The sequence below is a fragment of the Thamnophis sirtalis genome, unplaced genomic scaffold (genome assembly GCF_051295495.1).
Source record: "Thamnophis sirtalis isolate CommonGarterSnake01/CBP01778 unplaced genomic scaffold, rThaSir2_p1.2 scaffold_13, whole genome shotgun sequence".
NCBI classification, from domain to species: Eukaryota; Metazoa; Chordata; class Lepidosauria; order Squamata; family Natricidae; genus Thamnophis; species Thamnophis sirtalis.
This window is the reverse complement of record NW_028261393.1, coordinates 53,920,601-53,941,483: the sequence shown is the minus strand read 5'-3', so window position 1 is coordinate 53,941,483 and position 20,883 is coordinate 53,920,601. Positions and strand designations below refer to the sequence as shown.

At 59.5% G+C, this 20,883-nt stretch overlaps 2 protein-coding genes across 2 annotated transcripts; one reads left to right on the top strand and one right to left on the bottom strand.

Moving 5' to 3' along the window:
- The first annotated feature begins 311 nt into the window (after window positions 1–311).
- CLCN5 (Cl-/H+ antiporter 5) lies at window positions 312–13,734 on the top strand. The gene is made up of 13 exons (XM_087728153.1): window positions 312–383; window positions 4,860–5,019; window positions 6,095–6,246; window positions 7,097–7,196; window positions 7,288–7,478; window positions 7,590–7,712; window positions 8,196–8,402; window positions 8,576–8,656; window positions 8,762–9,304; window positions 10,522–10,708; window positions 11,269–11,667; window positions 11,786–12,002; window positions 13,341–13,734. The coding sequence occupies exons 2-13, from the start codon at window positions 4,878–4,880 to the stop codon at window positions 13,429–13,431; spliced, it is 2,433 nt and encodes an 810-aa protein (XP_087584279.1). The 5' UTR covers window positions 312–383; window positions 4,860–4,877; the 3' UTR covers window positions 13,432–13,734.
- Window positions 13,072–20,549, bottom strand: LOC106549880 (TNF superfamily member 11). Its single transcript, XM_087728154.1, has 5 exons — window positions 20,236–20,549; window positions 16,782–16,928; window positions 16,483–16,519; window positions 16,218–16,313; window positions 13,072–15,805 (listed from the first exon to the last, which is right to left on the bottom strand). The coding sequence occupies exons 1-5, from the start codon at window positions 20,503–20,505 to the stop codon at window positions 15,369–15,371; spliced, it is 987 nt and encodes a 328-aa protein (XP_087584280.1). The 5' UTR covers window positions 20,506–20,549; the 3' UTR covers window positions 13,072–15,368.
- Between the last annotated feature and the right edge of the window lie 334 nt (window positions 20,550–20,883).

Genomic DNA, 20,883 nt, shown 5'->3' with positions numbered 1-20,883 from the left:
CCCCACCGGCGGCCCCGCAGAGCATCCCTTCCCCGGGGGAGCCTCGAGCGCCCGTGGAGGGTCCCTGCAGCCCCCCGGGACGGGCGAGATCACGGCAGCCACGGAGCCGCCGCGTTGGGGACGCCGCTCTGCCCTTTCCCCCCCCCCGCCCCCGACCTCCTAGAAGCAGCCCCCAGAGCGGCCACGAGGGGGCGCTAAGCACGCGCCCGGGACAAAGATGGCGGCTGCGGGGCCGCCCGTCGGAGGGAGGGCTGTTCCGGCAGTCACGTGGCCTGCCCCTCCCCGCGCCTCCCAATGGCTCCGCCCTCGCCTGGCCGGTGGCCGCCCGCCCCCCCGCTGAGAGGAGGAGGAGGAGGAGGAGGAGCCCCGCCGGCGCCGCGCAGGTGAGGGGCCAGCGCCGCCTCGGGACCCCCGCGCCGCCTCCTCCCACCGCGGCCGGGAAGTGGGGGGGGCGCAATGGTGGGGAGGGGGCGGCCGGGGTCCCTTCCGCGGCTGCGTCTCCCTTCCGCCCCGGGATCAGCCTCGTGGCCGGAGGGTTGGGGGGGGGGGGGCGCCGCGTCTCGGAGTCCGAAGGGCCGGGAGGAGGAGCCGCGGTGTCCGGGGAGGAAGCGCCGGCGGGGCGAGGGGCTGTGCGGGGGAGCCGTCCCGGGACGGGCCTGGCTGGGGGTGGTGGTGGAAGCTGGGGGGAGGCACTCTCAAGACCCGCGTGGGACCCCCTCTCTCCCCGCCCGGGCTCTTTGTGGGTGCTGGGTCGTTCGGGGGAAGGACGGACTCCCTGCCGGGACGCTTCCCCGTGGAGGAGGAGGAGGAGGAGGAGGAGGAGGAGGAGGAGGAGGAGGAGGAGGAGAGGGTCCCTGGGAAGGGCTGGGGAAGGAGACGTCTCTCAGTGGTCCCCGGGGGTTCAGGGGAGAAAGGGACGCTGCCGCTCCGAACTGTGGGGTTGTGGGATGCCTCCCCTTGGTGGCATCAGAGCCCCTGGAGAGGCGAGCTGCCTTCCCCGGCCTCCTCCATCCAAGTGGGCCCAAAAGGGATGGGCAGGGGGGCTTTGAGCAACCCTGCAGGGGCTTCACCTGACCCTTCCAGCAGGCAACCCCTGGCCTCCATCTGAAAGTCCCTGGGGAGTCCATTCTCTCCCCCCCCTCCCCAAACGCCAAGGGCTTTTGAGATCCAGCTGTTTCCGTTTGCCCAGCGATGCTGGGTGGCCTTCCGGGGACCCGGAACGTGGCCCTGACTCCAGGATGGGCACAGCCTGCCAGCCCCCTCGGCCGCTGTTGACGGTGGGCCCTGAACTGTTGGGCTTCCGCTTCTCCCTCCCAGCAGCTCTTCCCAGTTTGTCCCTCAACTTCTGACCAGGGAGAGAATCCACTTTTGTCCCCCAACTGGATGGCTGGAGATTCTCCACGGAGCCCTTAAACCAGTGTTTCTCAACCTTGGCAACTTGAAGATGTCCGGACTTCAACTCCCAGAATTCCCCAGCCAGCGAATGCTGGCTGGGGAATTCTGGGAGTTGAAGTCCGGACATCTTCAAGTTGCCAAGGTTGAGAAACACTGCGTTAAACCCAGCCAGGTCCAGGCGAGGCTGTGACGTCGCAGAGGTCTCAAAGGCCAAGGCTCCCTGGGCAGAAGTTGGCAACCTGTGCCTTCCGCTCAGAAATATTTTGGGCAAGGGAAGCCGAAGCTCGGCAGATTCCCCTGCCTGCAACGGATCGGATCGGCGTGCAGATTTGGCCTTGCTCAGCACGACGGAAGGAAGGAAGGAAGTCAGTTCTCCCGGTTCTTGGAAGGGGAAGCAAAGCTTTTCAAGGAAAAGGGACTTCCCGTTCCGCTTTTTCACTCCCTTCCCTGGAAACCAAACTGCTCCTTTCTGTGGGAACTTTCCAGGCTGGGGGTACTGCAGGCGTCGTAGGCCTGAGCTGCTTCAGCCGCGAGAACAGAGCTTTCTGCGGGCCCAAAACAGGCCGTTTTGGATTGACGTCCGCTTTGCCCTTGGGTAGTTTTGGCTCCGGTTGTGGGCTCCGACCCCGAGGGCATTTACCTGCTCAGCAGGGTGACCTCTGTGGACACGTGATCTTGAGATCACCTGCTGTTTTAATGTGGATTTAATGAGTTCAGGCGTTAAGCAGAGGCTGTTCTTGGACTGCGAGGCCGTATCGTGGGGTCACTTGGACTGGGTTAGAGAGATCAGGAAGCTTGGAGGAGAGAAAGCCCAGCCTGGCCTTCAGGGCCCGGCAGCCTTCCTCGGAAAGGGGCCTTGTAAAGGTATGCCCTGCCCCTGAAAAGCAGGGGGTGAAGCTGGGTGCCTTTAAGCCAAACACGTGGGCAACCGCATTTTGCCCTAGGCCCAGGACTCCTAAGCACCTGTTCAGGTAGCTGTGATTCCCAGCAAGACCTGTTTGCCAAGAGTCTTAACCAGCCCCTGTGAATTTTGCTCCTCTGCCGTCCAACTGCTAAAAAGCCTTTTCTTTTCCCGCTCCCGATTCTGCCCGGCGGGCAGGGGGCTCACCCAGTCCAGGAATAGACCCCTGGCTTCCCCTCCTCAGACTTTGCTTCCCCATGGAGGAGGAGGAGGAGGAGGAGGAGGAGGAGGAGGAGGAGGAGGAGGAGGAGGAGGAGGAGGAGGAGGAGGAGAAGAGGGTCCCTGGGAAGGGCTGGGGAAGGAGACGCCTCTCAATGCACCCCAGGGGTTCAGGGGAGAAAGGGACGCTGCCCCTCCGAATTGTGGGGTTGTGGGATGCCTTAGAGAATCTACAGCCGTCGGAAGCGTCCGACTTGGGGGGCCTCCGATAACTCTTCACCCAACTTCTTCTGGGGCCGCCCCCGTTCCTCTTCCCCCCGGGCCCTTCTGAAGCTCAGAAAGTCCCCATCTTGAAAAGGCTCCCGAGCTCCAAATTCTGATTCTCGGGCTCAGCTTCCCTAGATTAAATAGGAAGCTATATATATATATAATTGTTGCCTTTTCAAAATCTGTTTGCGCAAGAGGTCCAGAAGCACCGCAGCTGTTTGGGTGGGTGGGTCGAGGGGGGTGAACCACTTCTGACCAAGCACTCTCGGTGGAGGAACGTTGCTCTTGTGAAATTGCTCCGTCAGTACAAAAGCTTTGCGGGTTGGAGTGCCGAGTCACTGCTCATCCAGGCAAGTGTGTGAGTTGGCCCTCGAAGCAGGGAGAGGGGGGAGCCTGGAGCCCATTGGGGCAAAGAGGGAAGGGGGGGGGCGCTTCCTTAGGGAAGGAGGATCTCTTCCGTCCTCGTTTGGCCCAGCCCCGAGAACCCCAGAGGTCTCCCTCTGGCAGGCAGCCTTTCTACGGGCCCTGTAAGCAGCCAGGACAACTCCCCCCCCCCTTCATTGGGATGGAACAGCTGCTTCCTGTGAAACCTCTGGAGTCCCAAACCCTCCTCCTCCTGCAAGTAGAGCTGCAGCTGGAAGAGTTTGGCTCAAGTTTGGCTGACTTGCTGTCCAGCCAGGCCTGGCTGCTCCCTCTTCCCTGCTCCGTGGCTGCCATCAGGTCTGTGCTATGCTGGAAGGATTCCCTCCTGGGTGGCTCTGGCGAGGCCTTTGATCCTTCTCGAGCGAAAGGGCAGCTGTTTGCACATTGCCGGGTGCCAGGTCTCTCCCTTGCCCTCCCTGCCAGTTCCCTCGTCTGCACTTGGGGAGGGGAGGTACATGGGCATAATAGGGAGCCCAATCTGGGAGCTCTCCCCTGCCACTTCCGGCTCCCTTCCTGGGCCTGAAATCCACCGCACGGGGGCAGCCTTGTCTGGGTTTTAGCCCAGAAGCAGAAGGCGGGCATTCCCAAAAGGGGAAGGGAGGGAATGTGTAGGGCTGGGCAGGGGGTGGTGGGGAGAAGTAGAGCTGGGGGGAGCTCACCTGACTGCCTCCCTCATGTCTCACGCTCTTCAGTCCTCGGCAATGGGGGAATTACCTGGCAGGTGTCCCATTCTCCCCTCCCCGTCTCTGCAACCTCAGATAAGCCTCCCTCAAGATGCTTCCTGAGCTTCCAGGGGCAGCTTTTATTTTTTATTGAAAAGTTTTAATAAATTTTATAAATATTTCCCCTTCCCTCCCTCCACCCCCATCCTACCCCCCATCCGACCCTCCCTCCCCCCAACCTCCCAGAGCAAAATACAGGGGATAAACATTTAGCAATCATACGCTAACATAAGCTAACTTACTATAGCTTCCTACCCTTAACTCCCCTTTTATTAAGCTAAATTTAGATAAGTTATAACATTCCTTGGTTCGTTCATTCATAGGCTAATTGAAATTTCTAAGTCCGATATTTATTTTGAATGTAGTCAATCCATCTTCTCCATTCCAACTTGTATTTCTCATCTGAATGGTCCTTCAGGGGCAGCTTTTAAATGCCTCCCAAGCACGGAGCCCCTCTCTGCTGCCTCTCCTTCCCTAGTGTGCCACGAAAGCAGCCGGAGGGGTGGTGGGCTTTTGGTGGAGATTTCTCAGGCGTTGTGTCTTAGAAGTCTCCCCTTTGGGTAGGGGGTCTAGGAAGGAGGCCAGTGAGAGGGGAAAGGGGGGTGCCCGGTATGGCTAAAGTGCCCACAGAGAGGCTGTTTTCCCCTCCCCACTAGGGAAAGATTCCTTGGGTTCCTTAACCCAGTCTGGGCTTCCTCTGGCTGGAGACCAGCAGGGCTGGCTGCGACAGAGGGCTGGGCCTGTGAAGGGTAGTCCTGGGCCTTACTGGCCGTGGAACTGAGGTTCGGCTGCTGGGGGCTTCCCGGGGCAGTTGGCGAGGAAACCGTCTCTCTAGGCGAGGTGGGCCAGGAGCCAGATCTGGGGGCGGTGTGACGCTCGGGGATCCAGGCAGGGCCGCGTCAGCAGAACTGAACCCCCACTTCCCCTTGCAGGTGTGGTGCCCTCTGGCCATGAATCCTACGGGTTTCCGGCACGGGAGTTTCCACGGCGGCGGCAGCAGCAGCGATGAAGACCTGGTAGAAGTAGCAGGAGGAATGCTGGATTTCTCCATGGCGGATGACGTCCCCCCCTTGGACAGAGACATGGCAGAAGGTAACCTGAGCCGGCTTGGTGCCACGCGGATCCCCTGCCTCAGGAGGGACCGGCCAAGTGGAGCCGAGCCCCAGGAGATGCCGCCTCAACCTAGGGAAGGGCTCGCCCGCCCCCCGCCCGAACAGGAAGGATTTGGGGAAGGGCGTTCCTGTCCCTTGAGCAGATCTTTAAGCAGATCAGCAACAGAGCGCCTGTGCTGGGGCCTTTTAGCTCCCCCTGTGGTATTTATGGCATCCTGGCTTGCCATTAGAGAGTTCCCACATTACGCCAGCCTGACTGGCCTCAGGGCCGTCGACAGCTCTGCTCCTCCCAAGCCAGGATGGTGTGGTGTTGGCGAGTGCTCTCACTTTCCCCAAAGGCACTGAGAGAGGAGCCGGAGGAGGCCATGCTGGTTTGATCCCAAACTCTTGGGGATTCCCCAAATTTTATGAGCAAGCGGAGAGAGGACATTAAGACGAGGGTCAGTTCTCAGGCCTTGCCTGGCGCACCGGGAGCAGAAACCCAGTGGCCGAGCTTGACTCTGATCCTGTGTAGGAATCCGGAGCTAAGCTGACTGGGCCCTCATCCCACCTGACCTGGGAACAGGTCTTCTGCCCCAGGAGCCCCAAGGAAGGAACCCCAACCCCATCCCCCTTTCCTGCCCTTGTTTTGGGGCAAGGGCAAATTAAAACACTGCATTGACACAGGCCCAGGGCTTCTGTCGCCTCTACTGGAAGCCACGGCTTGGTGTCTGTTCGATCCTGAGGCAGGGGATCCCCGCTGGGGCCGTCTTAGGGCCTCTGTGGTCCTCCAGAAAGCTGGCATCTGGTGGGCAGCTTTGGGACGAGGGGCTGTCGATTAGCCAGGTCGTATTTTAAGGGACGAAATTGTTCAGCCAGGGGCTCAGAGCTTTTCTGCAGCCATTTTACTCCCCCTCCCCTCCCCACCTCCTCCTTCTCCCGTGAAGCTGCTTAAAGATTAACTCAGCTCCTCGGAGGAACCTTTGTTCTCCCGGGACTTTGCATCCCGTCCTGGGACGAGACGACGGGAAGGAAAGCGAGGTGGCATCTCCTGACCCCTCCCCCCCCCCTTGCAGGTTTCTCCTCGTACAACGGCGGTGGGATGAACGGGCCGAGGCAGGTGATGGACTTCCTGCAGGAGCCGCTCCCGGGCGTGGGGACCTACGAAGATTTCAACACCATCGACTGGGTGCGGGAGAAGTCTCGGGACCGCGACCGGCACCGAGAGGTCAGTAGGACATCCCCCTGAGCGGGGATGGGAGCCAGCGGGAGGGCTGACAAAGGGGGCGGTCAAGGGGCTTTGGGCCAAGGTTTTCTTTCGAGGGACACAGCTGGGAAAAAGGCGGATTTCTCCCTGGTGCTTAGGAGGCCCCACAGGTGGAATGTGCTGGGCAGGGAGGGAGGGAGGAGAAGGCAGCTCTGCTCTGCATTGGGCCTAGGCCAGGGGTCCAGACTTGGTAAGACTTGTGGACTTCAACTCCCAGAATTCCCCAGCCAGCAGGCTTTAAGACTTGTGGACTTCAACTCCCAGAATTCCCCAGCCAGCAAGCTTTAAGACTTGTGGACTTCAACTCCCAGAATTCCCCAGCCAGCAGGCTTTAAGACTTGTGGACTTCAACTCCCAGAAATCCCCAGCCAGCATAGCTTTAAGACTTGTGGACTTCAACTCCCAGAATTCCCCAGCCAGCAGGCTTTAAGACTTGTGGACTTCAACTCCCAGAAATCCCCAGCCAGCAGGCTTTAAGACTTGTGGACTTCAACTCCCAGAAATCCTCAGCCAGCAAGCTTTAGGACTTGTGGACTTCAACTCCCAGAATTCCCCAGCCAGCAAGCTTTAAGACGTGTGGACTTCAACTCCCAGAATTCCCCAGCCAGCAAGGTTTAAGAATTGACTTCAACTCCCAGAATTCTGGAAATTGAAGTCCACAAGTCTTAAAGCTTTCCAAGTTTGGAGACCCCTGGTTTAGAAGGACTGTGACCTCCCCTCCCTTCCGGGGAGCTCCCTGATCCTAGACACAGAGGGTCCACGTGGGGGTGGGGGTGAAGGGCCTGCCTCTAAACGCCTCCCCCCTCCTCAGATCGCCAGTAAAAGCAAGGAGTCCACCTGGGCCTTGGTGCACAGTGTCAGTGATGCTTTCTCGGGATGGCTATTGATGCTGCTCATCGGCTTGTGGGCAGGTGAGGGGCCGGAGCTGCTGGGCAGAGCGGGGGTGGGTGGGGTGACTCGGTCAAACCCCTCCCCTTCAATGGCAGCCTTCTCTGCCCACAGGAGCGCTGGCCGGCCTGATCGACATCACTGCCCACTGGATGACGGACCTGAAGGAGGGGGTCTGCCTGAACGGCTTCTGGTACAACCACGAGCATTGCTGCTGGAATTCACCCCAGACCACCTTCCAGGACAGGGACAAGTGCCCCGAGTGGAGGACCTGGGCGCAGCTGCTGACCGGAAGAGAGGAGGGGGTGCGTACTGGAGTCCGGTGGGGGGGGGAACCTTTCCAGACAGTAGCGAGCCAGCCCCGCAGGGCGGTCCAGCGGTCCTCACGGCCGTCCTCCCGCTTCTCGCCCTGACAGGGAGCCCTGGGCTACGTTCTGAATTACTTCCTCTACGTCCTCTGGGCGCTGCTCTTCTCCTTCCTGGCCGTCTCGCTTGTCCGGGGCTTTGCGCCCTACGCCTGCGGCTCGGGGATCCCAGAGGTGAGTCTGATGCTGGGGGCTCTGGGGGGCCCTGCCCCCACTTCCCATGAGGCCCATCCCTGCCTCGCAGGGCTGGCTGGCGCTACCAAGGGCTCCTGATGGGGCCGGCCGAGGAAGCCGATGGGCCCAAGGCAGTGGTGGGTTGCAGGCGGTACACCCCGGTACGGGTGTACCGGAGCGTGCCCGGAGCACCGGATACAGTTCCGGTATGTTGTTCCGGAGGCCCATCCGCCCGCCCGAGCTCCTTACCGGTCATTTAAGACTTTGGTGCTTCTGTGCATAGCGACTCCGTGATGCTCCACTAAGTAGCTAGAGCGTTGCGGAGGCTCACGGAAGCGGTAATACGCATGCTTGTGCTGTGCATATGTGCGCATCCATGTGGACGCCGCCGGGCCCGTTCCAACCGTACCGGATTGGAACGGGATCCGGAACCCCCCAGTGGCCCAAGGCTGCCTCCCACAATGGGGCCTTTCTGCCTCCCAGATCAAAACGATTCTCAGCGGCTTCATCATCCGAGGCTACCTGGGCAAGTGGACGCTGCTCATCAAGACGGTTACCCTGGTGCTGGCCGTCTCGTCGGGCCTGAGCCTGGGCAAGGAGGGCCCCCTGGTTCACGTCGCCTGCTGCTGCGGCAACATCCTTTGCCACCTCTTCACCAAGTACCGGAAGAACGAAGCCAAGCGCCGGGAAGTAAGCTCTGGGGTGGGGATGAGGGTGCCCTTTGGCCTGGGCCTGGGCCTGGCACGGACACAGGGACAGTCCCAAGCTGCCCGCGTCTCGCTCGAGAGGCGGAGAAGAGTTGGGGGCTGCTGCTGTGGGCCCCTTTGGCCCAAGGGCCCTGGTGACGATTGCTCTCTGTGCAGGTGTTGTCGGCTGCTGCGGCCGCCGGCGTATCGGTGGCCTTTGGCGCTCCCATTGGAGGTGTCCTGTTCAGTCTGGAAGAGGTAAGGAGACACCTTCCTCCTCCTCTCCCTCCTCCCCGGTGCCTTGTTCCGAGGACTGCCCTGATGGCAGCTGAGCGGGTCCCTTCCCTCCCCCCCCCCATGCAGGTGAGCTACTACTTCCCGCTTAAGACCCTCTGGCGCTCCTTCTTCGCCGCGCTGGTGGCGGCCTTCACCCTGCGCTCCATCAACCCTTTCGGCAACAGCCGCCTGGTGCTCTTCTACGTGGAGTTCCACAGCCCCTGGCACCTGCTGGAGCTGGCGCCTTTCATCCTGCTGGGCATCTTTGGGGGCCTCTGGGGGGCCTTCTTCATCCGCAGCAACATCGCCTGGTGCAGGCGGCGCAAGACCACCAAGCTGGGCCGCTACCCGGTGCTGGAGGTGCTGGTGGTGACGGCGCTGACCGCCCTGCTGGCCTTCCCCAACAAGTACACCCGCATGAGCACCAGCGAGCTGATCTCGGAGCTCTTCAACGACTGCAGCCTCCTGGACTCTTCCCAGCTCTGCGACTACCTCAGCGCCCCCAACACCACCCAGGGGGACGACCTGCCCGACCGGGCCGCTGGGCCGGGCCTCCACGTAGCCACCTGGCAGCTGATGCTGGCTCTCCTGCTGAAGATCTTCATCACCATCTTCACTTTCGGCATGAAGGTGAGGGTGGGCACAGCCCCCCCCCCCTGAAATTGGCTGTGCGGGGAAAGGCGAGGGGGCTGCTGGGCGTGAAGCAGTGGTGGGTTTCAACATTTTTTAGAACCTCTTCTGTAGGTGTGGCCTGCTTTGTGGGAGTGGCTTGCTGGCCATGTGGCTGGGTTAGGAGTGGCTTGCCGGCCATGTTACCAAGTGGGAGTGGCTTGGCAGTCATGTGACTGGGTGGGCGTGGCCAACTTGTAAAATGTGATGAAACTCACTTAACAACGCTCTTGCTTAGCAACCAAAATGTTGGCTAAAAAACTGGCATTTGAAGCACGCAAGTCTTAAAGCTGTCAAGTTACAAGACCCTCGTACCCCTAACCCTTTAGAAAAAAACCCTCAGGGGTGTTCAAACTTGAGAGCTTTAAGACTTGTGGACTTCAACTCCCAGGATTCCTCCTCCAGTCATGTTGGCTCAGGAACTCTGGCATTTGAAGCACGCAAGTCTTAAAGCTGTCAAGTTACAAGACCCTTGCACCCCTAACCCTTTAGGGAAAAAAAAACCCAGGGGTGTTCAAACTTGACAGCTTTAAGACTTGTGGACTTCAACTCCCAGAATTCCTCCTCTCGCTCTTCATCTTGATGATGTGCGGACGGGTGGGGGGAAGGAGGTGGAACCAGTTCTAAACGGCACTGTAGATTTGTGGAACCTCTTCCATAGAAGAGGTTAAAGCTGGCAGGAACCCACCCCTGGCATGAAGCTAGGAGTGGGGGGCTCAGACCACCCCCCCTCCAGAGCAGTGAGGCATTTGAGTGTCTTGGGGTGGGGGATAGTCTGACATGCAGATGGTCCTTAGTCTGTGACCGTTTCATGGCAATTCAGAGTTATGACTGCCTCATTAAAAGTGACTTACGACCCGTTGTAGCCCCCCCCCCCTTTGCAGAAGCAGTTTCCGTTTGGGCCCCTGCATTTCTGGCCAGCCTCAGGGGAGCCGCATTGACTTAGCCACGACTATAATTCAGTCACAACTACCATAAAAATGATGACAATATTAGATTCCGACTCGACTTACGACCACAAGGGCTTTTACAAGGGCAATTTCAGTTCCTCTTGTTAAGTTGAGGCCTCCCGGCCCCTCCTCGACCCAAGGGCCGCAGCGGGGCAGGAGGGGGTCTCTGCGCAGGGCCAGGCCGGAGAGGAGGTGAGGCTGTCCGTTTGATGCCAGTTTCTCCTGCAGGTGCCCTCCGGCCTCTTCATCCCCAGCATGGCGGTGGGGGCCATTGCGGGCCGCTTGCTGGGCGTGGGCATGGAGCAGCTGGCCTATCACCATCACGACTGGCTCATCTTCAAGGGCTGGTGCAGCCCTGGCGCCGACTGCATCACGCCTGGCCTCTACGCCATGGTGGGGGCTGCCGCCTGCCTGGGTGAGTAGGGGGTCCCTCCCACTCGCCGGGCCCCTGGGCATCTCCAACTGCAGACCAATTTGGCTCCCTTTGGGTAAATGTGGGGGGGGGGAGACAGGGCTGCTTTCAACCCCCCCACACCCCAAACAGGCCCCAGCCCTTAAAGAGGCTTTTTAGCACGATGGTTGGGGTCCCTTGAGCACCAGCCCAGAGCAACCTCAGCCTTCCCGGCCGATAAAACGGAACCGCTGGATTTCACAATATCTTGATTTAAAGATTCTCTTTCTGGGAAGGCGACGCAGCCTCGAAACTGATGCCAAGGAAATTGTCAGTCGTTTCTTCCTCGCCTTGCTACTCTTCGCTTTTACCCCTTGGTAGTCCTCCTCGGTCTTTCTGTCGTTTTTAAAATCTTCCTGCTAAAAGAAATTACGCGGATAATTTCGGGAATTCAGGCTCGGGACAGGTGCCGCTGCAGCTCTACCCAGCCGCTCAGAGGTGACCCGAGAGCAGGGCAGGATGGATGATACTCGGGACGGAGGGGCAGGGGTCCTCCTCACCCAAACTTCTGCTGGTTCTTGCAGGCGGAGTGACACGCATGACCGTCTCCCTGGTGGTCATCATGTTTGAGCTGACGGGAGGGCTGGAGTACATCGTGCCCCTGATGGCGGCCGCCATGACCAGCAAGTGGGTGGCCGATGCCATCGGCCGGGAGGGCATCTACGACGCCCACATCCGCCTGAACGGCTACCCGTTTCTGGAGGCCAAGGAGGAGTTCACCCACAAGACCCTGGCCATGGACGTCATGCGCCCCCGGCGTAGCGACCCCGCCTTGACGGTGCTGACGCAGGACACCATGACGGTGGAGGACGTGGAAGCCATCATCAACGAGACCACCTACAGCGGCTACCCCGTGGTGGTGTCCAGGGAGTCTCAGCGCCTCGTGGGCTTTGTCCTCCGGCGAGACCTGGTCATCTCCATTGGTGAGCGGGCCCAGAAGCACCCTGGCAGTGCGCAGATGTGGCTGTTTCCATCTCCCGGGAGGCTGGGTGTGGGCTACCCCCCAGTTCTTACTCTCTCTTTCCTCCCCTCCCACCCCAGAAAGTGCCCGGAAGAAGCAAGAAGGGATTGTCAGCAGCTCAGTTATTTATTTCACGGACCACTGCCCCCCGCTACCGCCCTGCTCCCCCTCCATGCTCAAGCTGCGTGGCATTCTTGACCTCAGCCCCTTCACTGTGACCGACCAAACCCCCATGGAGATCGTGGTGGACATTTTCCGGAAACTGGGGTTACGCCAGTGCCTGGTCACACACAACGGGTGAGATGGGGAAAGGGGCCTTTCGCCGAGCATCCTTCCCTCGCGTTGCCTCCCTGCTGGTTTCGGCTTAGAATGACGGGAGGGCGGCCTTCCTTTGGAGCATTCGTGGTAGTGCAAATACCACCTTTGTGTGCGGAGGCCAAAGGGGCAAGAGATTGTACCATGTTTCCCCGAAAATAAGAGGGTCTTATTTTCTTTTGACCCCCGAAATAAGCACTTGAGCCTTATTTTTGGGGAGGTCTTATTATTTTTGAGGTGTGGGAGGCAGCGAACGTGATCACCTTATGAATTGCAGTGGTTCCCAAACTTGGCAACTTTAAGACTTGTGGACTTCAACTCCCAGAATTCTCCAGCCAGCTCAGCTCTGAAGTCCACAAGTCTTAAAGTTCCCAAGCTACGCTGGCTGGGGAATTCTGGGAGTTGAAGTCCACAAGTCTTAAAGTTGTCAACTTTGGGAACCACTGCTGTATTGCAATATTTTTGGGGGGAGGGCTGATGTTAATGCACGTGCTTATTTTCCGGGGAGGTCTTATTTTCGGGGAAACGGTAGCATCACTGCAGCTGGTGAAATGCCCCCATTCCGAGGCTCACCCCAATGGGGCAGAATGGGGGTGGGGGGAGGGAGGGAAGGTTGTGCATCCAGGCTGGGCCCCTCCTGGTTTGGGGAGGCTCTCGGCATTTGGTTTAGGACGGGGGGGTGTCCAAACTTGGGAACTTTTAAGACTTGTGGACTTCAACTCCCAGAATTCTCCAGCTGGGGAATTCTGGGAGTTGAAGTCCACAAGTCTTAAAGTTCCCGAGCTACGCTGGCTGGGGAATTCTGGGAGTTGAAGTCTACAAGTCTTAAAGTTCCCGAGTTACGCTGGCTGGGGAATTCTGGGAGTTAAGTCTTAAAAGTTCCCAAGCTATGCTGGCTGGGGAATTCTGGGAGTTGAAGTCCACAAGTCTTAAAGTTCCCAAGCTACGCTGGCTGGGGAATTCTGGGAGTTGAAGTCCACAAGTCTTAAAAGTTCTCAAGTTTGGACACCCCTGCTTGAGGACTTCAAAAGGAAAGACAGGACAATTCACGAGCAGTAATGAAAAAATATATTGTATATACAAATTATACATGGCTGATTACAGAATTCTCCACTGTTGAAGAGGCGTTCAAAGGAGCGCAGGGGAAACAGGTCTTGAAAAGGCTGCATTGGCTGAGTCCAGCGGCCCAGAAGGAGCTCTCTCTCTCTCTGGGCTGGGTGGAAAATCTCCCCCCTTGCTTCTCCCTCCATCTGCTGGGGGAGGTTGTTAAAGGGCCCCATCGTGGCTGAAAGGTCAGCAGCTTCTCTCTCTCTCTTTCAGGAAGTTGCTCGGCATTATTACTAAAAAGGACGTCCTCAAGCACATAGCCCAAATGGCGAATCAGGACCCAGACTCCATCCTATTCAACTGAAGCCGGGAGGAGGGTCAGGGGTTTTACTCTGCCCCATGGAACTCGGCCAGAGGGACCTGAGCTTTGCCTCCCTTCCTTGTCGGGGAGGAAACCCAGAGCCACGCCTTTCAAGTTTCTCCTTGTGGAGCGAGCGAATAATCATGTTTTATTTTTATTTCTTTTTTCTACAAGATACCCAATTGCACTATTATCCTCTTGTGGAAAGTCGTCTTCTCTCGGGAAGGGGACCCCCGATTGTAGCCTTGCTGGGGGCTGCGCTGGGGAGGAGGCTGCACGCCAGAGTAAAGGAAACCATATAACCGAGTCGGCAGCGGCTGCTTCTTGCCTTACCCAAAGGAGTGGGGTGGGAGGGCGGGGGGAGGAACCCGTCTGTGTTGGCACGGTGGGGCGATGACCGTGGCCGGAAGGTCGGTTTTGGCTGGCCCTAGAGCAGAGTCTGGCATTCTCTGGCTCCTTTCTCTGCTTCTTCCCAAGGGGCACCAGATAACACCAAGCCCACCAGCCGAGACCCCAGGGCCGCCTCCTTACTGCCTCTCCTCCCAGCTGCCGCAGTAGTAGCCGAGACCCCAGGGCCGCCTCCTTACTACCTCTCCTCCCAGCTGCCGCAGTAGTAGCACTGCAGGCTGAGTCTGGCTTAGCCCGCTTGGCCTGGGGCCGCCTGTGGGAACAGCCCCCTCCTGCCTTCAGGCATCCCCGTCATCGGGCCCCCAGGCAAGGGAGGGCAAGAGGCCTGGGCCTGGCCGAGCAGGGTGCGAGACCGAAGCGGAAGAAGCACCAGGACCGGGATTGAGACAGCCGAGGGGCCAACAGGCCACATGGCCAGGACTCGTGGGTTGCCGTTGTCTTTCAGAGAAGCCGGAAGAGGGCGAGGATGCTGGTGCCCTGGTTGAGATGTGGGGCTCCCCCTGGTTAGAGACGGGTGTGTGTGTGTGCTTCCTGTCCTGCCCTATAGATGACCGCCCTTCCCCATCCTTCCAGCGTTCCTAATGGCCGCCTGTGGCTTTGCCACCACCCACAGAGTCTGCTAAGCCAGTCAAGGGGCATGCAGTGCTCTGAGCCCTTGACCAATTTGTGGGGAGGGGGGGGGACATGCAAAATGCTAAGCCACAAATAAAGATGAGCCAGACGGAACCTGGCCCTGTTGTGGATGCTACAACCAGAGACTAACTTCCCCCTAGAATGGCTAAGGGAGAGGTTTTGGGCCGCTGGCACAGGCACTGGTTGCAGCCAGCTCCGGCTGGGGCATGCTGAGTGCTAATGCCATTCTGGGTCACACCAAATGTGCATGCAGGGAGAGGTAGCGGGAAGGTGTGCCCCGTGTCTCCCTGGTGGGACTCGCTCGCTCGCTCAGGTGACCCACTGACCTACATTCCTGGCCTGGCAGTCAGGCTGGTGAAGCGCCACTTGCTGTGAGAGCAGCTCAGCTCCCTTGGGGCACAGGAGCAGGTCGCGTGCACAGAAGGGCAGGAGAGAGTCCCACGTTTCTCAGTTGGAACGACCGGAAGAGGGCAGGCGGCGGGGGAGGGAAGAGGGTTGCGTGTAGGGACGCAGGGGAGGGGTCTGCAACGGAAGGCATCAGGGTACGTCCAAGAGACCCAGAAGCCTGGCGATTGCCAGCCGGGCTGCTCGGAGAAGAGCCAGGCCCGGCTCAGCTTCACCGTCTTCCTGGCTGCTTCAGAGACATGGTTATAATGGAGGCTCTGGTGAAGGGGCTCCAGCAGATTCCCAGGTTCTGCAAAAGGCAAGGGGGCTGCAGACCCCCACTCCCCCTTCCCCATCTTGCCTTTGCCTCCAGCGCAGCTTGCCCACTACCCCTAACGGGAGAAGGGAGGGTGATAATGGGGCACAGGTGTCCTCCTGTAGTTCTGCGTGGGGGGAAGGGGGACAGTGAGGGTCCAAAGCCAGGGCTCCCTTGGACACACTCCCCCCCCCCAATGTCACACATCAAGGCGGAAGGCTCCGAAATAGCTGCCCGCCTCATCGTCGTAGTTGACGTCCAGCGATGAGACGGACACAAAGAGCTTGTCGCCGGCCATGAGGTCAAAGAGGCCACCCTGGTAAAGGGCATGGAGCCCGTAGGCCGCATCCTGTTGCCAGCACTTGGTGCCCACGCCCTTCAGCAGCAGAATGGTCTGCCCGTAGACGCTCTGGCGATTGATGCACTGGACCAGCTGGTGGCCCAGGGAGCGGGCATCAGCTCCCTCGGTGGGGTAGCGGAAGTAGATCTGGGCGTAGACGTAGTATTTGCCCGCCTGGCTCACCTGCAGATGCCCATCCTGGTAGGTGAGATTCTGGAGGTGGGCATGCATGGTCCTGCTGGCCCAGAGGCGGATGGGGTGCTGGCAGGACTGCGGCAGGTCCCGGAACTCCGGTCCTGGGGGAGGAGGGGAGAAAGTCACCGCAGGCAGTGGAGGAGATGCCCACACAATCCTGGAGCTTTTGAGGGGAGGGAGGGGCTGTGTTCATGGGGACAGCGAGGGCAAAGAGGGGAGAGAAACCCATCAGCCTCATAGACTGACCAAGGGAGGGGCTGTGTGTATGTGACACAGCCCCTCCCTCTTGGGGAGAAGCCCAAGCGAGGCCCAGCCAGGACCCCCTCCCCACTCCCCCTGGCATTAAGGGGACCTGCCACCTTGTCCTTTGCCCAGCTGTAGAGAGGCAGGCAAAGGAAGGGCCCAGGACCAACTGCGAAGGTGCAATTGATCGACCACAGCTGTTTGGCCCTTGTGTGGCCATCTGAGACCCCCACCCCAGCCAAGAGAAGAGCCAGTGGCCTGCAGACTCACCTGGCTGGGAAGGGTTTGGCCTCCTGAGGGTGAGGTGTGCCAAGGGCCGGCTGCCCAGCTGCCAGCTGGAGTTCCTCTGCTTCTGAGAGGCACCGACTAGAAAGGAAGGGGCACAGGGCAGCAGAATGAGAGGGAAGGGAGACGGTTGCTCATCTCGGGGAAGCGGGGTCTGCAAACAACCCCCCCCCTTAATCTGCCTCTTGACCCGTTCTCCTTCCCCTCCCAAACCTGGCCCACTTGCTTTGCACCCCATTGGCAGACTCACCCCTTGGGGCGCTCCTTTGGATGATATTTTCGGTAATCTGGAAGGGAGTGAGATGAGGAGACTTAAGGCCAGGGTCCAGCACTCCCTCCAACAGGAGTCATTCTGGATTCTCTCCACCCATGGGGCCAGCCTCCAAGTGGAGAGGACAGGGGTGGGTGCCCGGCCACAGTGGGGCACCGCTGCTTGGGCATATTTCGGAGAGGAGTGGCCTGCCTTTCCCAACCTCCCCTCCACGACCTGCACTCCTTGACTGGGCTCAGGATTCTGGGCTCCGGCCTCCCGAAGGAGGGGCCTCTCACCGTGGCAACGTAGTCCTGGATGCCGAGTGCCAGCTTGAAGCAGGGCTGGCTGCTCATCAGCTCCTCCAGCTCGGAGAGTTCCTGCAGCCTGTTCAGCATCTGGAGGCACCTCAGCTCCTCCGAGGTGCCCTGCGTCTGGGCCTTCAGCTGGGAAGGGAAGATGGAGGGGTCAGGCGGGGGTCCCAGGTGACAGCAGCAACTGGGCGGTGGAGGGGGAAAGGTGGCTTCTCACGGCTCTGTCCACTCGGGCAGGTTTCCTGAAAGATGCCTCCCTGCCACCTTTGCCATGAGGACGTGGCAGAGACCTTTGCTCCCCAGGCTTGGCATGAGGTTCTGGCCCTGGAAATGGCAACGGGTTTAGGGGGAACAGGATGCCTGGGGGCCTCCCTCCCCTTGCCATGAATTCCCCCCCTTCCTCCCGAGCACACAGCAGACGGAAAAAGCTGTTTCGTTAAGCCAAAGGGGAAAGGCTGGCCCGAATTTCCCCCGGGGTGACTCACTCTGGACACCCAGCCTAAGACCAGGAACTGGTTCAGGTGTTGCGAAACCAGCACCAGCTGTAAACAAAGGGAGGCGCGACCCAGCATGACTGCACACCCAAGTGATGCGGGGCTCTGGCGATGATGCCAGTCAACACACGTCCTGGGCCAGAGCTCCCGCAGGACACCCCCCCCCCCGCAAAAGACCTCGCTCAAAGAAAACTAAGGAGCACCCAGCAGCGTTTGCCAACCAGCATTGAGGGGCACAAGGAGATGCTCCCCACTTTTCACTACTGCAGGATGCTTCTAATCCTTTTGGAGCTCACGTTTAACACCCTCCCCCCCCGAGTGTCTGGGCCCTAGTCAACCACGAATGCTGTTCTTGCTTCCCCCTTATCTACAGCATCGGCTTAGCCGACTAGCAAAGCTCGGAGGGCTCAAGAGCCACAGGCGAGGTGGGCAGGGGGTGGGAGGCTTAGTGCAGGCCTGTGAGCAGGCGCATCCGAGTGGCTTTCCTGGCAGCACGGACCCCCCCGGGGGTGTTTTTGCAACCTCAAAAGGTTTGGCGCAGCAATTCAGAGAAAATGAAAGCTAAACTTAAGCCTGCAAAGTTGCTTAATTCAGGAAACTTTGGCCGCACCCATCCTTCCCTCGTCGCAAAACAAGCAGACGCACGCAAAGCCCTTTCTCCCAAGTGATAGCAGGATTGAGGCCTGGGCAGAAGAAGGCCTTGCGCGAGCCTTTGTAAACATTGTGGGCAAAGGATGGTGAAACTGGCACTCCTTGCAGGGCCTTCTAGCTGGGGTTCAGGGCAGGCCTCAAATGCCAAAGGAAAAGGGGTGTACATTGGCAGGCACCCCCCCACACACACACCTCCAGCCCTGGCCAACTTTCTGCTTTTGAAGGTCTATAAAAGCTTTGAGGGCAGATTCCAAGAAGGGACCAGGAAGTGCCTTTCTCAGCAAGGTTAATTATTATACTGAAAGTTTACCTCCAAGTCAGGGCAACACCTTGGGGACCTAGCACAGCGGCCATCTGCTGACCCCTTGACTCAAGAGGAAGGCTGGCTTCTGGCCTCCTGCGTGCCCCTCTGAAAATCACAGCCCCCCCCCCAATTCAGGTCTTCCGATGCTGTGAGTTAAGCATCTTCCCTGAGCGTGATTCTCAGTCGTCCCCCCCCACGAAGGAGGCTACAGTGAATGCTATCCCTGCCACTCGACATTCCTCCGGCTAATGCTCCCCACCTCCTCCAGGGTCTCGAGAACCAGGACTGGTCTGCACCTCCGAGCAATGGAAACCCCCACGGTATTAACCAGCGGAGAAGTGAGGAGGAGCAGCTCAGACCCTCCCTTTGGGGGGAGATGGAGAACCCCTCCCCCCTATCGCTCCTTCTCCAGCCAGGGGGTTGGGATGGTGTTGCTATGAGTCTCTCTTGTAAATCCTTTTGTCCTGGAACTCAGAGCCCTTGTTCCTTCCAGCAGCCCAGGCTCCCGGAGGAGGTGAAAAGGATTGTGCAAAGCAGGGAAGGCTACTCCGTGACCCACAATCTCCTCTGGTCCTTATCTTTGCCCTTGGAGGCATCAGGCGCCTGGCCACAGCCCACCTGCCCTCTGATTAGCGCAGCGCCGTGGAACAGATTGGGGGTGGGGGCAGCCTGGCAATCGTTTGAGCCCTGCTCAGGGCAGAAGTCCACAGGGAGCATCCTGAGCAGATCCCGCAGAGGAAAACCCAGCACGCTTGACCCCCCTTTCCCAGTCAAATGGTGTTTACACCCTTAGGATTTCCCCTCCCTAAGATTCACTTGAAATCTGCTTTCCTATCGAGAGATCCAATTGGTTGTTATTATTCCGCCACTTCCACAGATCTAGTCCTTCTCCCTGGGACCTCTTCTCAAGCCCCTCTCCACCCCAGGGAGGGCTTCTCCCAGCACTGAACATACCCCCCCCTCCTCTCTGCCGCCCCCCCCTCTTGCAAGCAGAGTGGAGGAGACTCAAACAAGGCAGAAAGCATGAAGCAGCTGCTTGACGTCATGGGGAAATTACATTTCTCTATGACAGTGTTTCTCAACCTTGGCAACTTGAAGATGTCTGGACTTCAACTCCCAGAATTCCCCAGCCAGCGAATGCTGGCTGGGGAATTCTGGGAGTTGAAGTCCAGACATCTTCAAGTTGCCAAGGTTGAGAAACACTGCTCTATGAAACCAATGCTTTTCTTTCTTTCTTTTCTTTTATTGCCTTTTCTTTCCTTTTCTTGCAGCCACGTCACCCGGCTGGCTCGCTACTGTGTCACGATCTTTTTCAAAAAGTATCGTTTCCAAGCCTGTTGCTCCCCCCCACCTACACGTTCCCTTTCATTTTTGTTTCCCAAGCAAACCAATTCTCTTGGTGGCCTTTGGCTCTCTTGCTCTGCGAAGCCCCCCCAGGATCATTGCTCCATCCCTGGAGCCGCAGATTTGATCAGCACTTTCCAAATTGTTCCAAATTGAGCAGGATTGGACCAATTCTTCCTGCCTGGGGCGCTCAGCGGAGCTGTACCCCCCTTAGTCCTCACGCCGCCCAGCCGCACTTCGTAGAGGGGGAGCCCTTTGCAGAGATGCTTCCAGCAGGGACCCCCCCAAACGCCCCAAAGTTGCTCAAGGAAGAGCGCCCGGCTGGCGTCCGTTTCCTGCTTTGTAGGGACTTGGAGGTCGTAACTCGGAATGCTTCTCCAGGACGGATGTGCGGAAACTCTCGGGAGAAAGCTGGAAGCCGCCGCCGCCGCCCCCTGCGCGCCATCCTCTCCTGCAGCCGTCCAGAAGCTCCATGGGGCGACTGGTCGCCTCCTGCCCGCCTGCACTTTCGCCCAGAGCCCGCCACCCATTAGCCGCCGCCCCCGCGAGGCAAAGGCCGCCCTCGGGGCCCCCGAAGCGCCGGCGCTCCTTTGTTCCGCCGCTGGCCGGCCGGAGCGCGCCCCCCCCCGCTCCGCCTCCCGCCTACCTTGGCGATGGACATGGTGAAGTAGACGAAGAGGCCGGTGGCCGAGGCGATCTGCAGCGCCACGATGCCCATGGCGGCCACGGCCAGCCAGACCGGGCTGCAGCGCTTGCGGCGGCGGCGCTGCTGCTGCTGCTGCTTCTCCGGCTCGGCCTCGGAGCCGCTCGGGCTGCCCAGCATGTAAGCGGCCGAGTCGCTGCTGTCCGAGCGGAAGTACTGCTGGCCCGCCGGGGCCGCCGCTGGAGCCAGCTCGGCGCCGCGCCACGGAGCCATGCGGGGAACGGGCAGGGAACGGAGACGCTCGCCCGGCGGCCCAGGGGCGTCTGCGCTCTCGGCTGGCTCCCTCCGCAGGGCGCGGGGAGCGCTTGTTGGCGGCCGGGCGGATCCGCCTCCTTGGCAGCGTGCGGAGGGCGGGCCGGGCGAAGGGCTGGGCGGCGGGTAAACAAAGGGGGAGCCCCCGCCTCTCCCCCCGGTGCCCCTCGGCGGTGGGGGTGGGAGGAGAGCCGCCTTGGCGCCCCCGCGACCCCCGCCCCGTTGAACTAAGCCAGGCCTATTTTGCCCTCCCGTCTTCCTTTATCCCGTTTCTCCATGATTCTTTTCAGTTGGGCTCCACTTTCCAACCAACTTCCTTGTATTTATTTTGCACAAGGA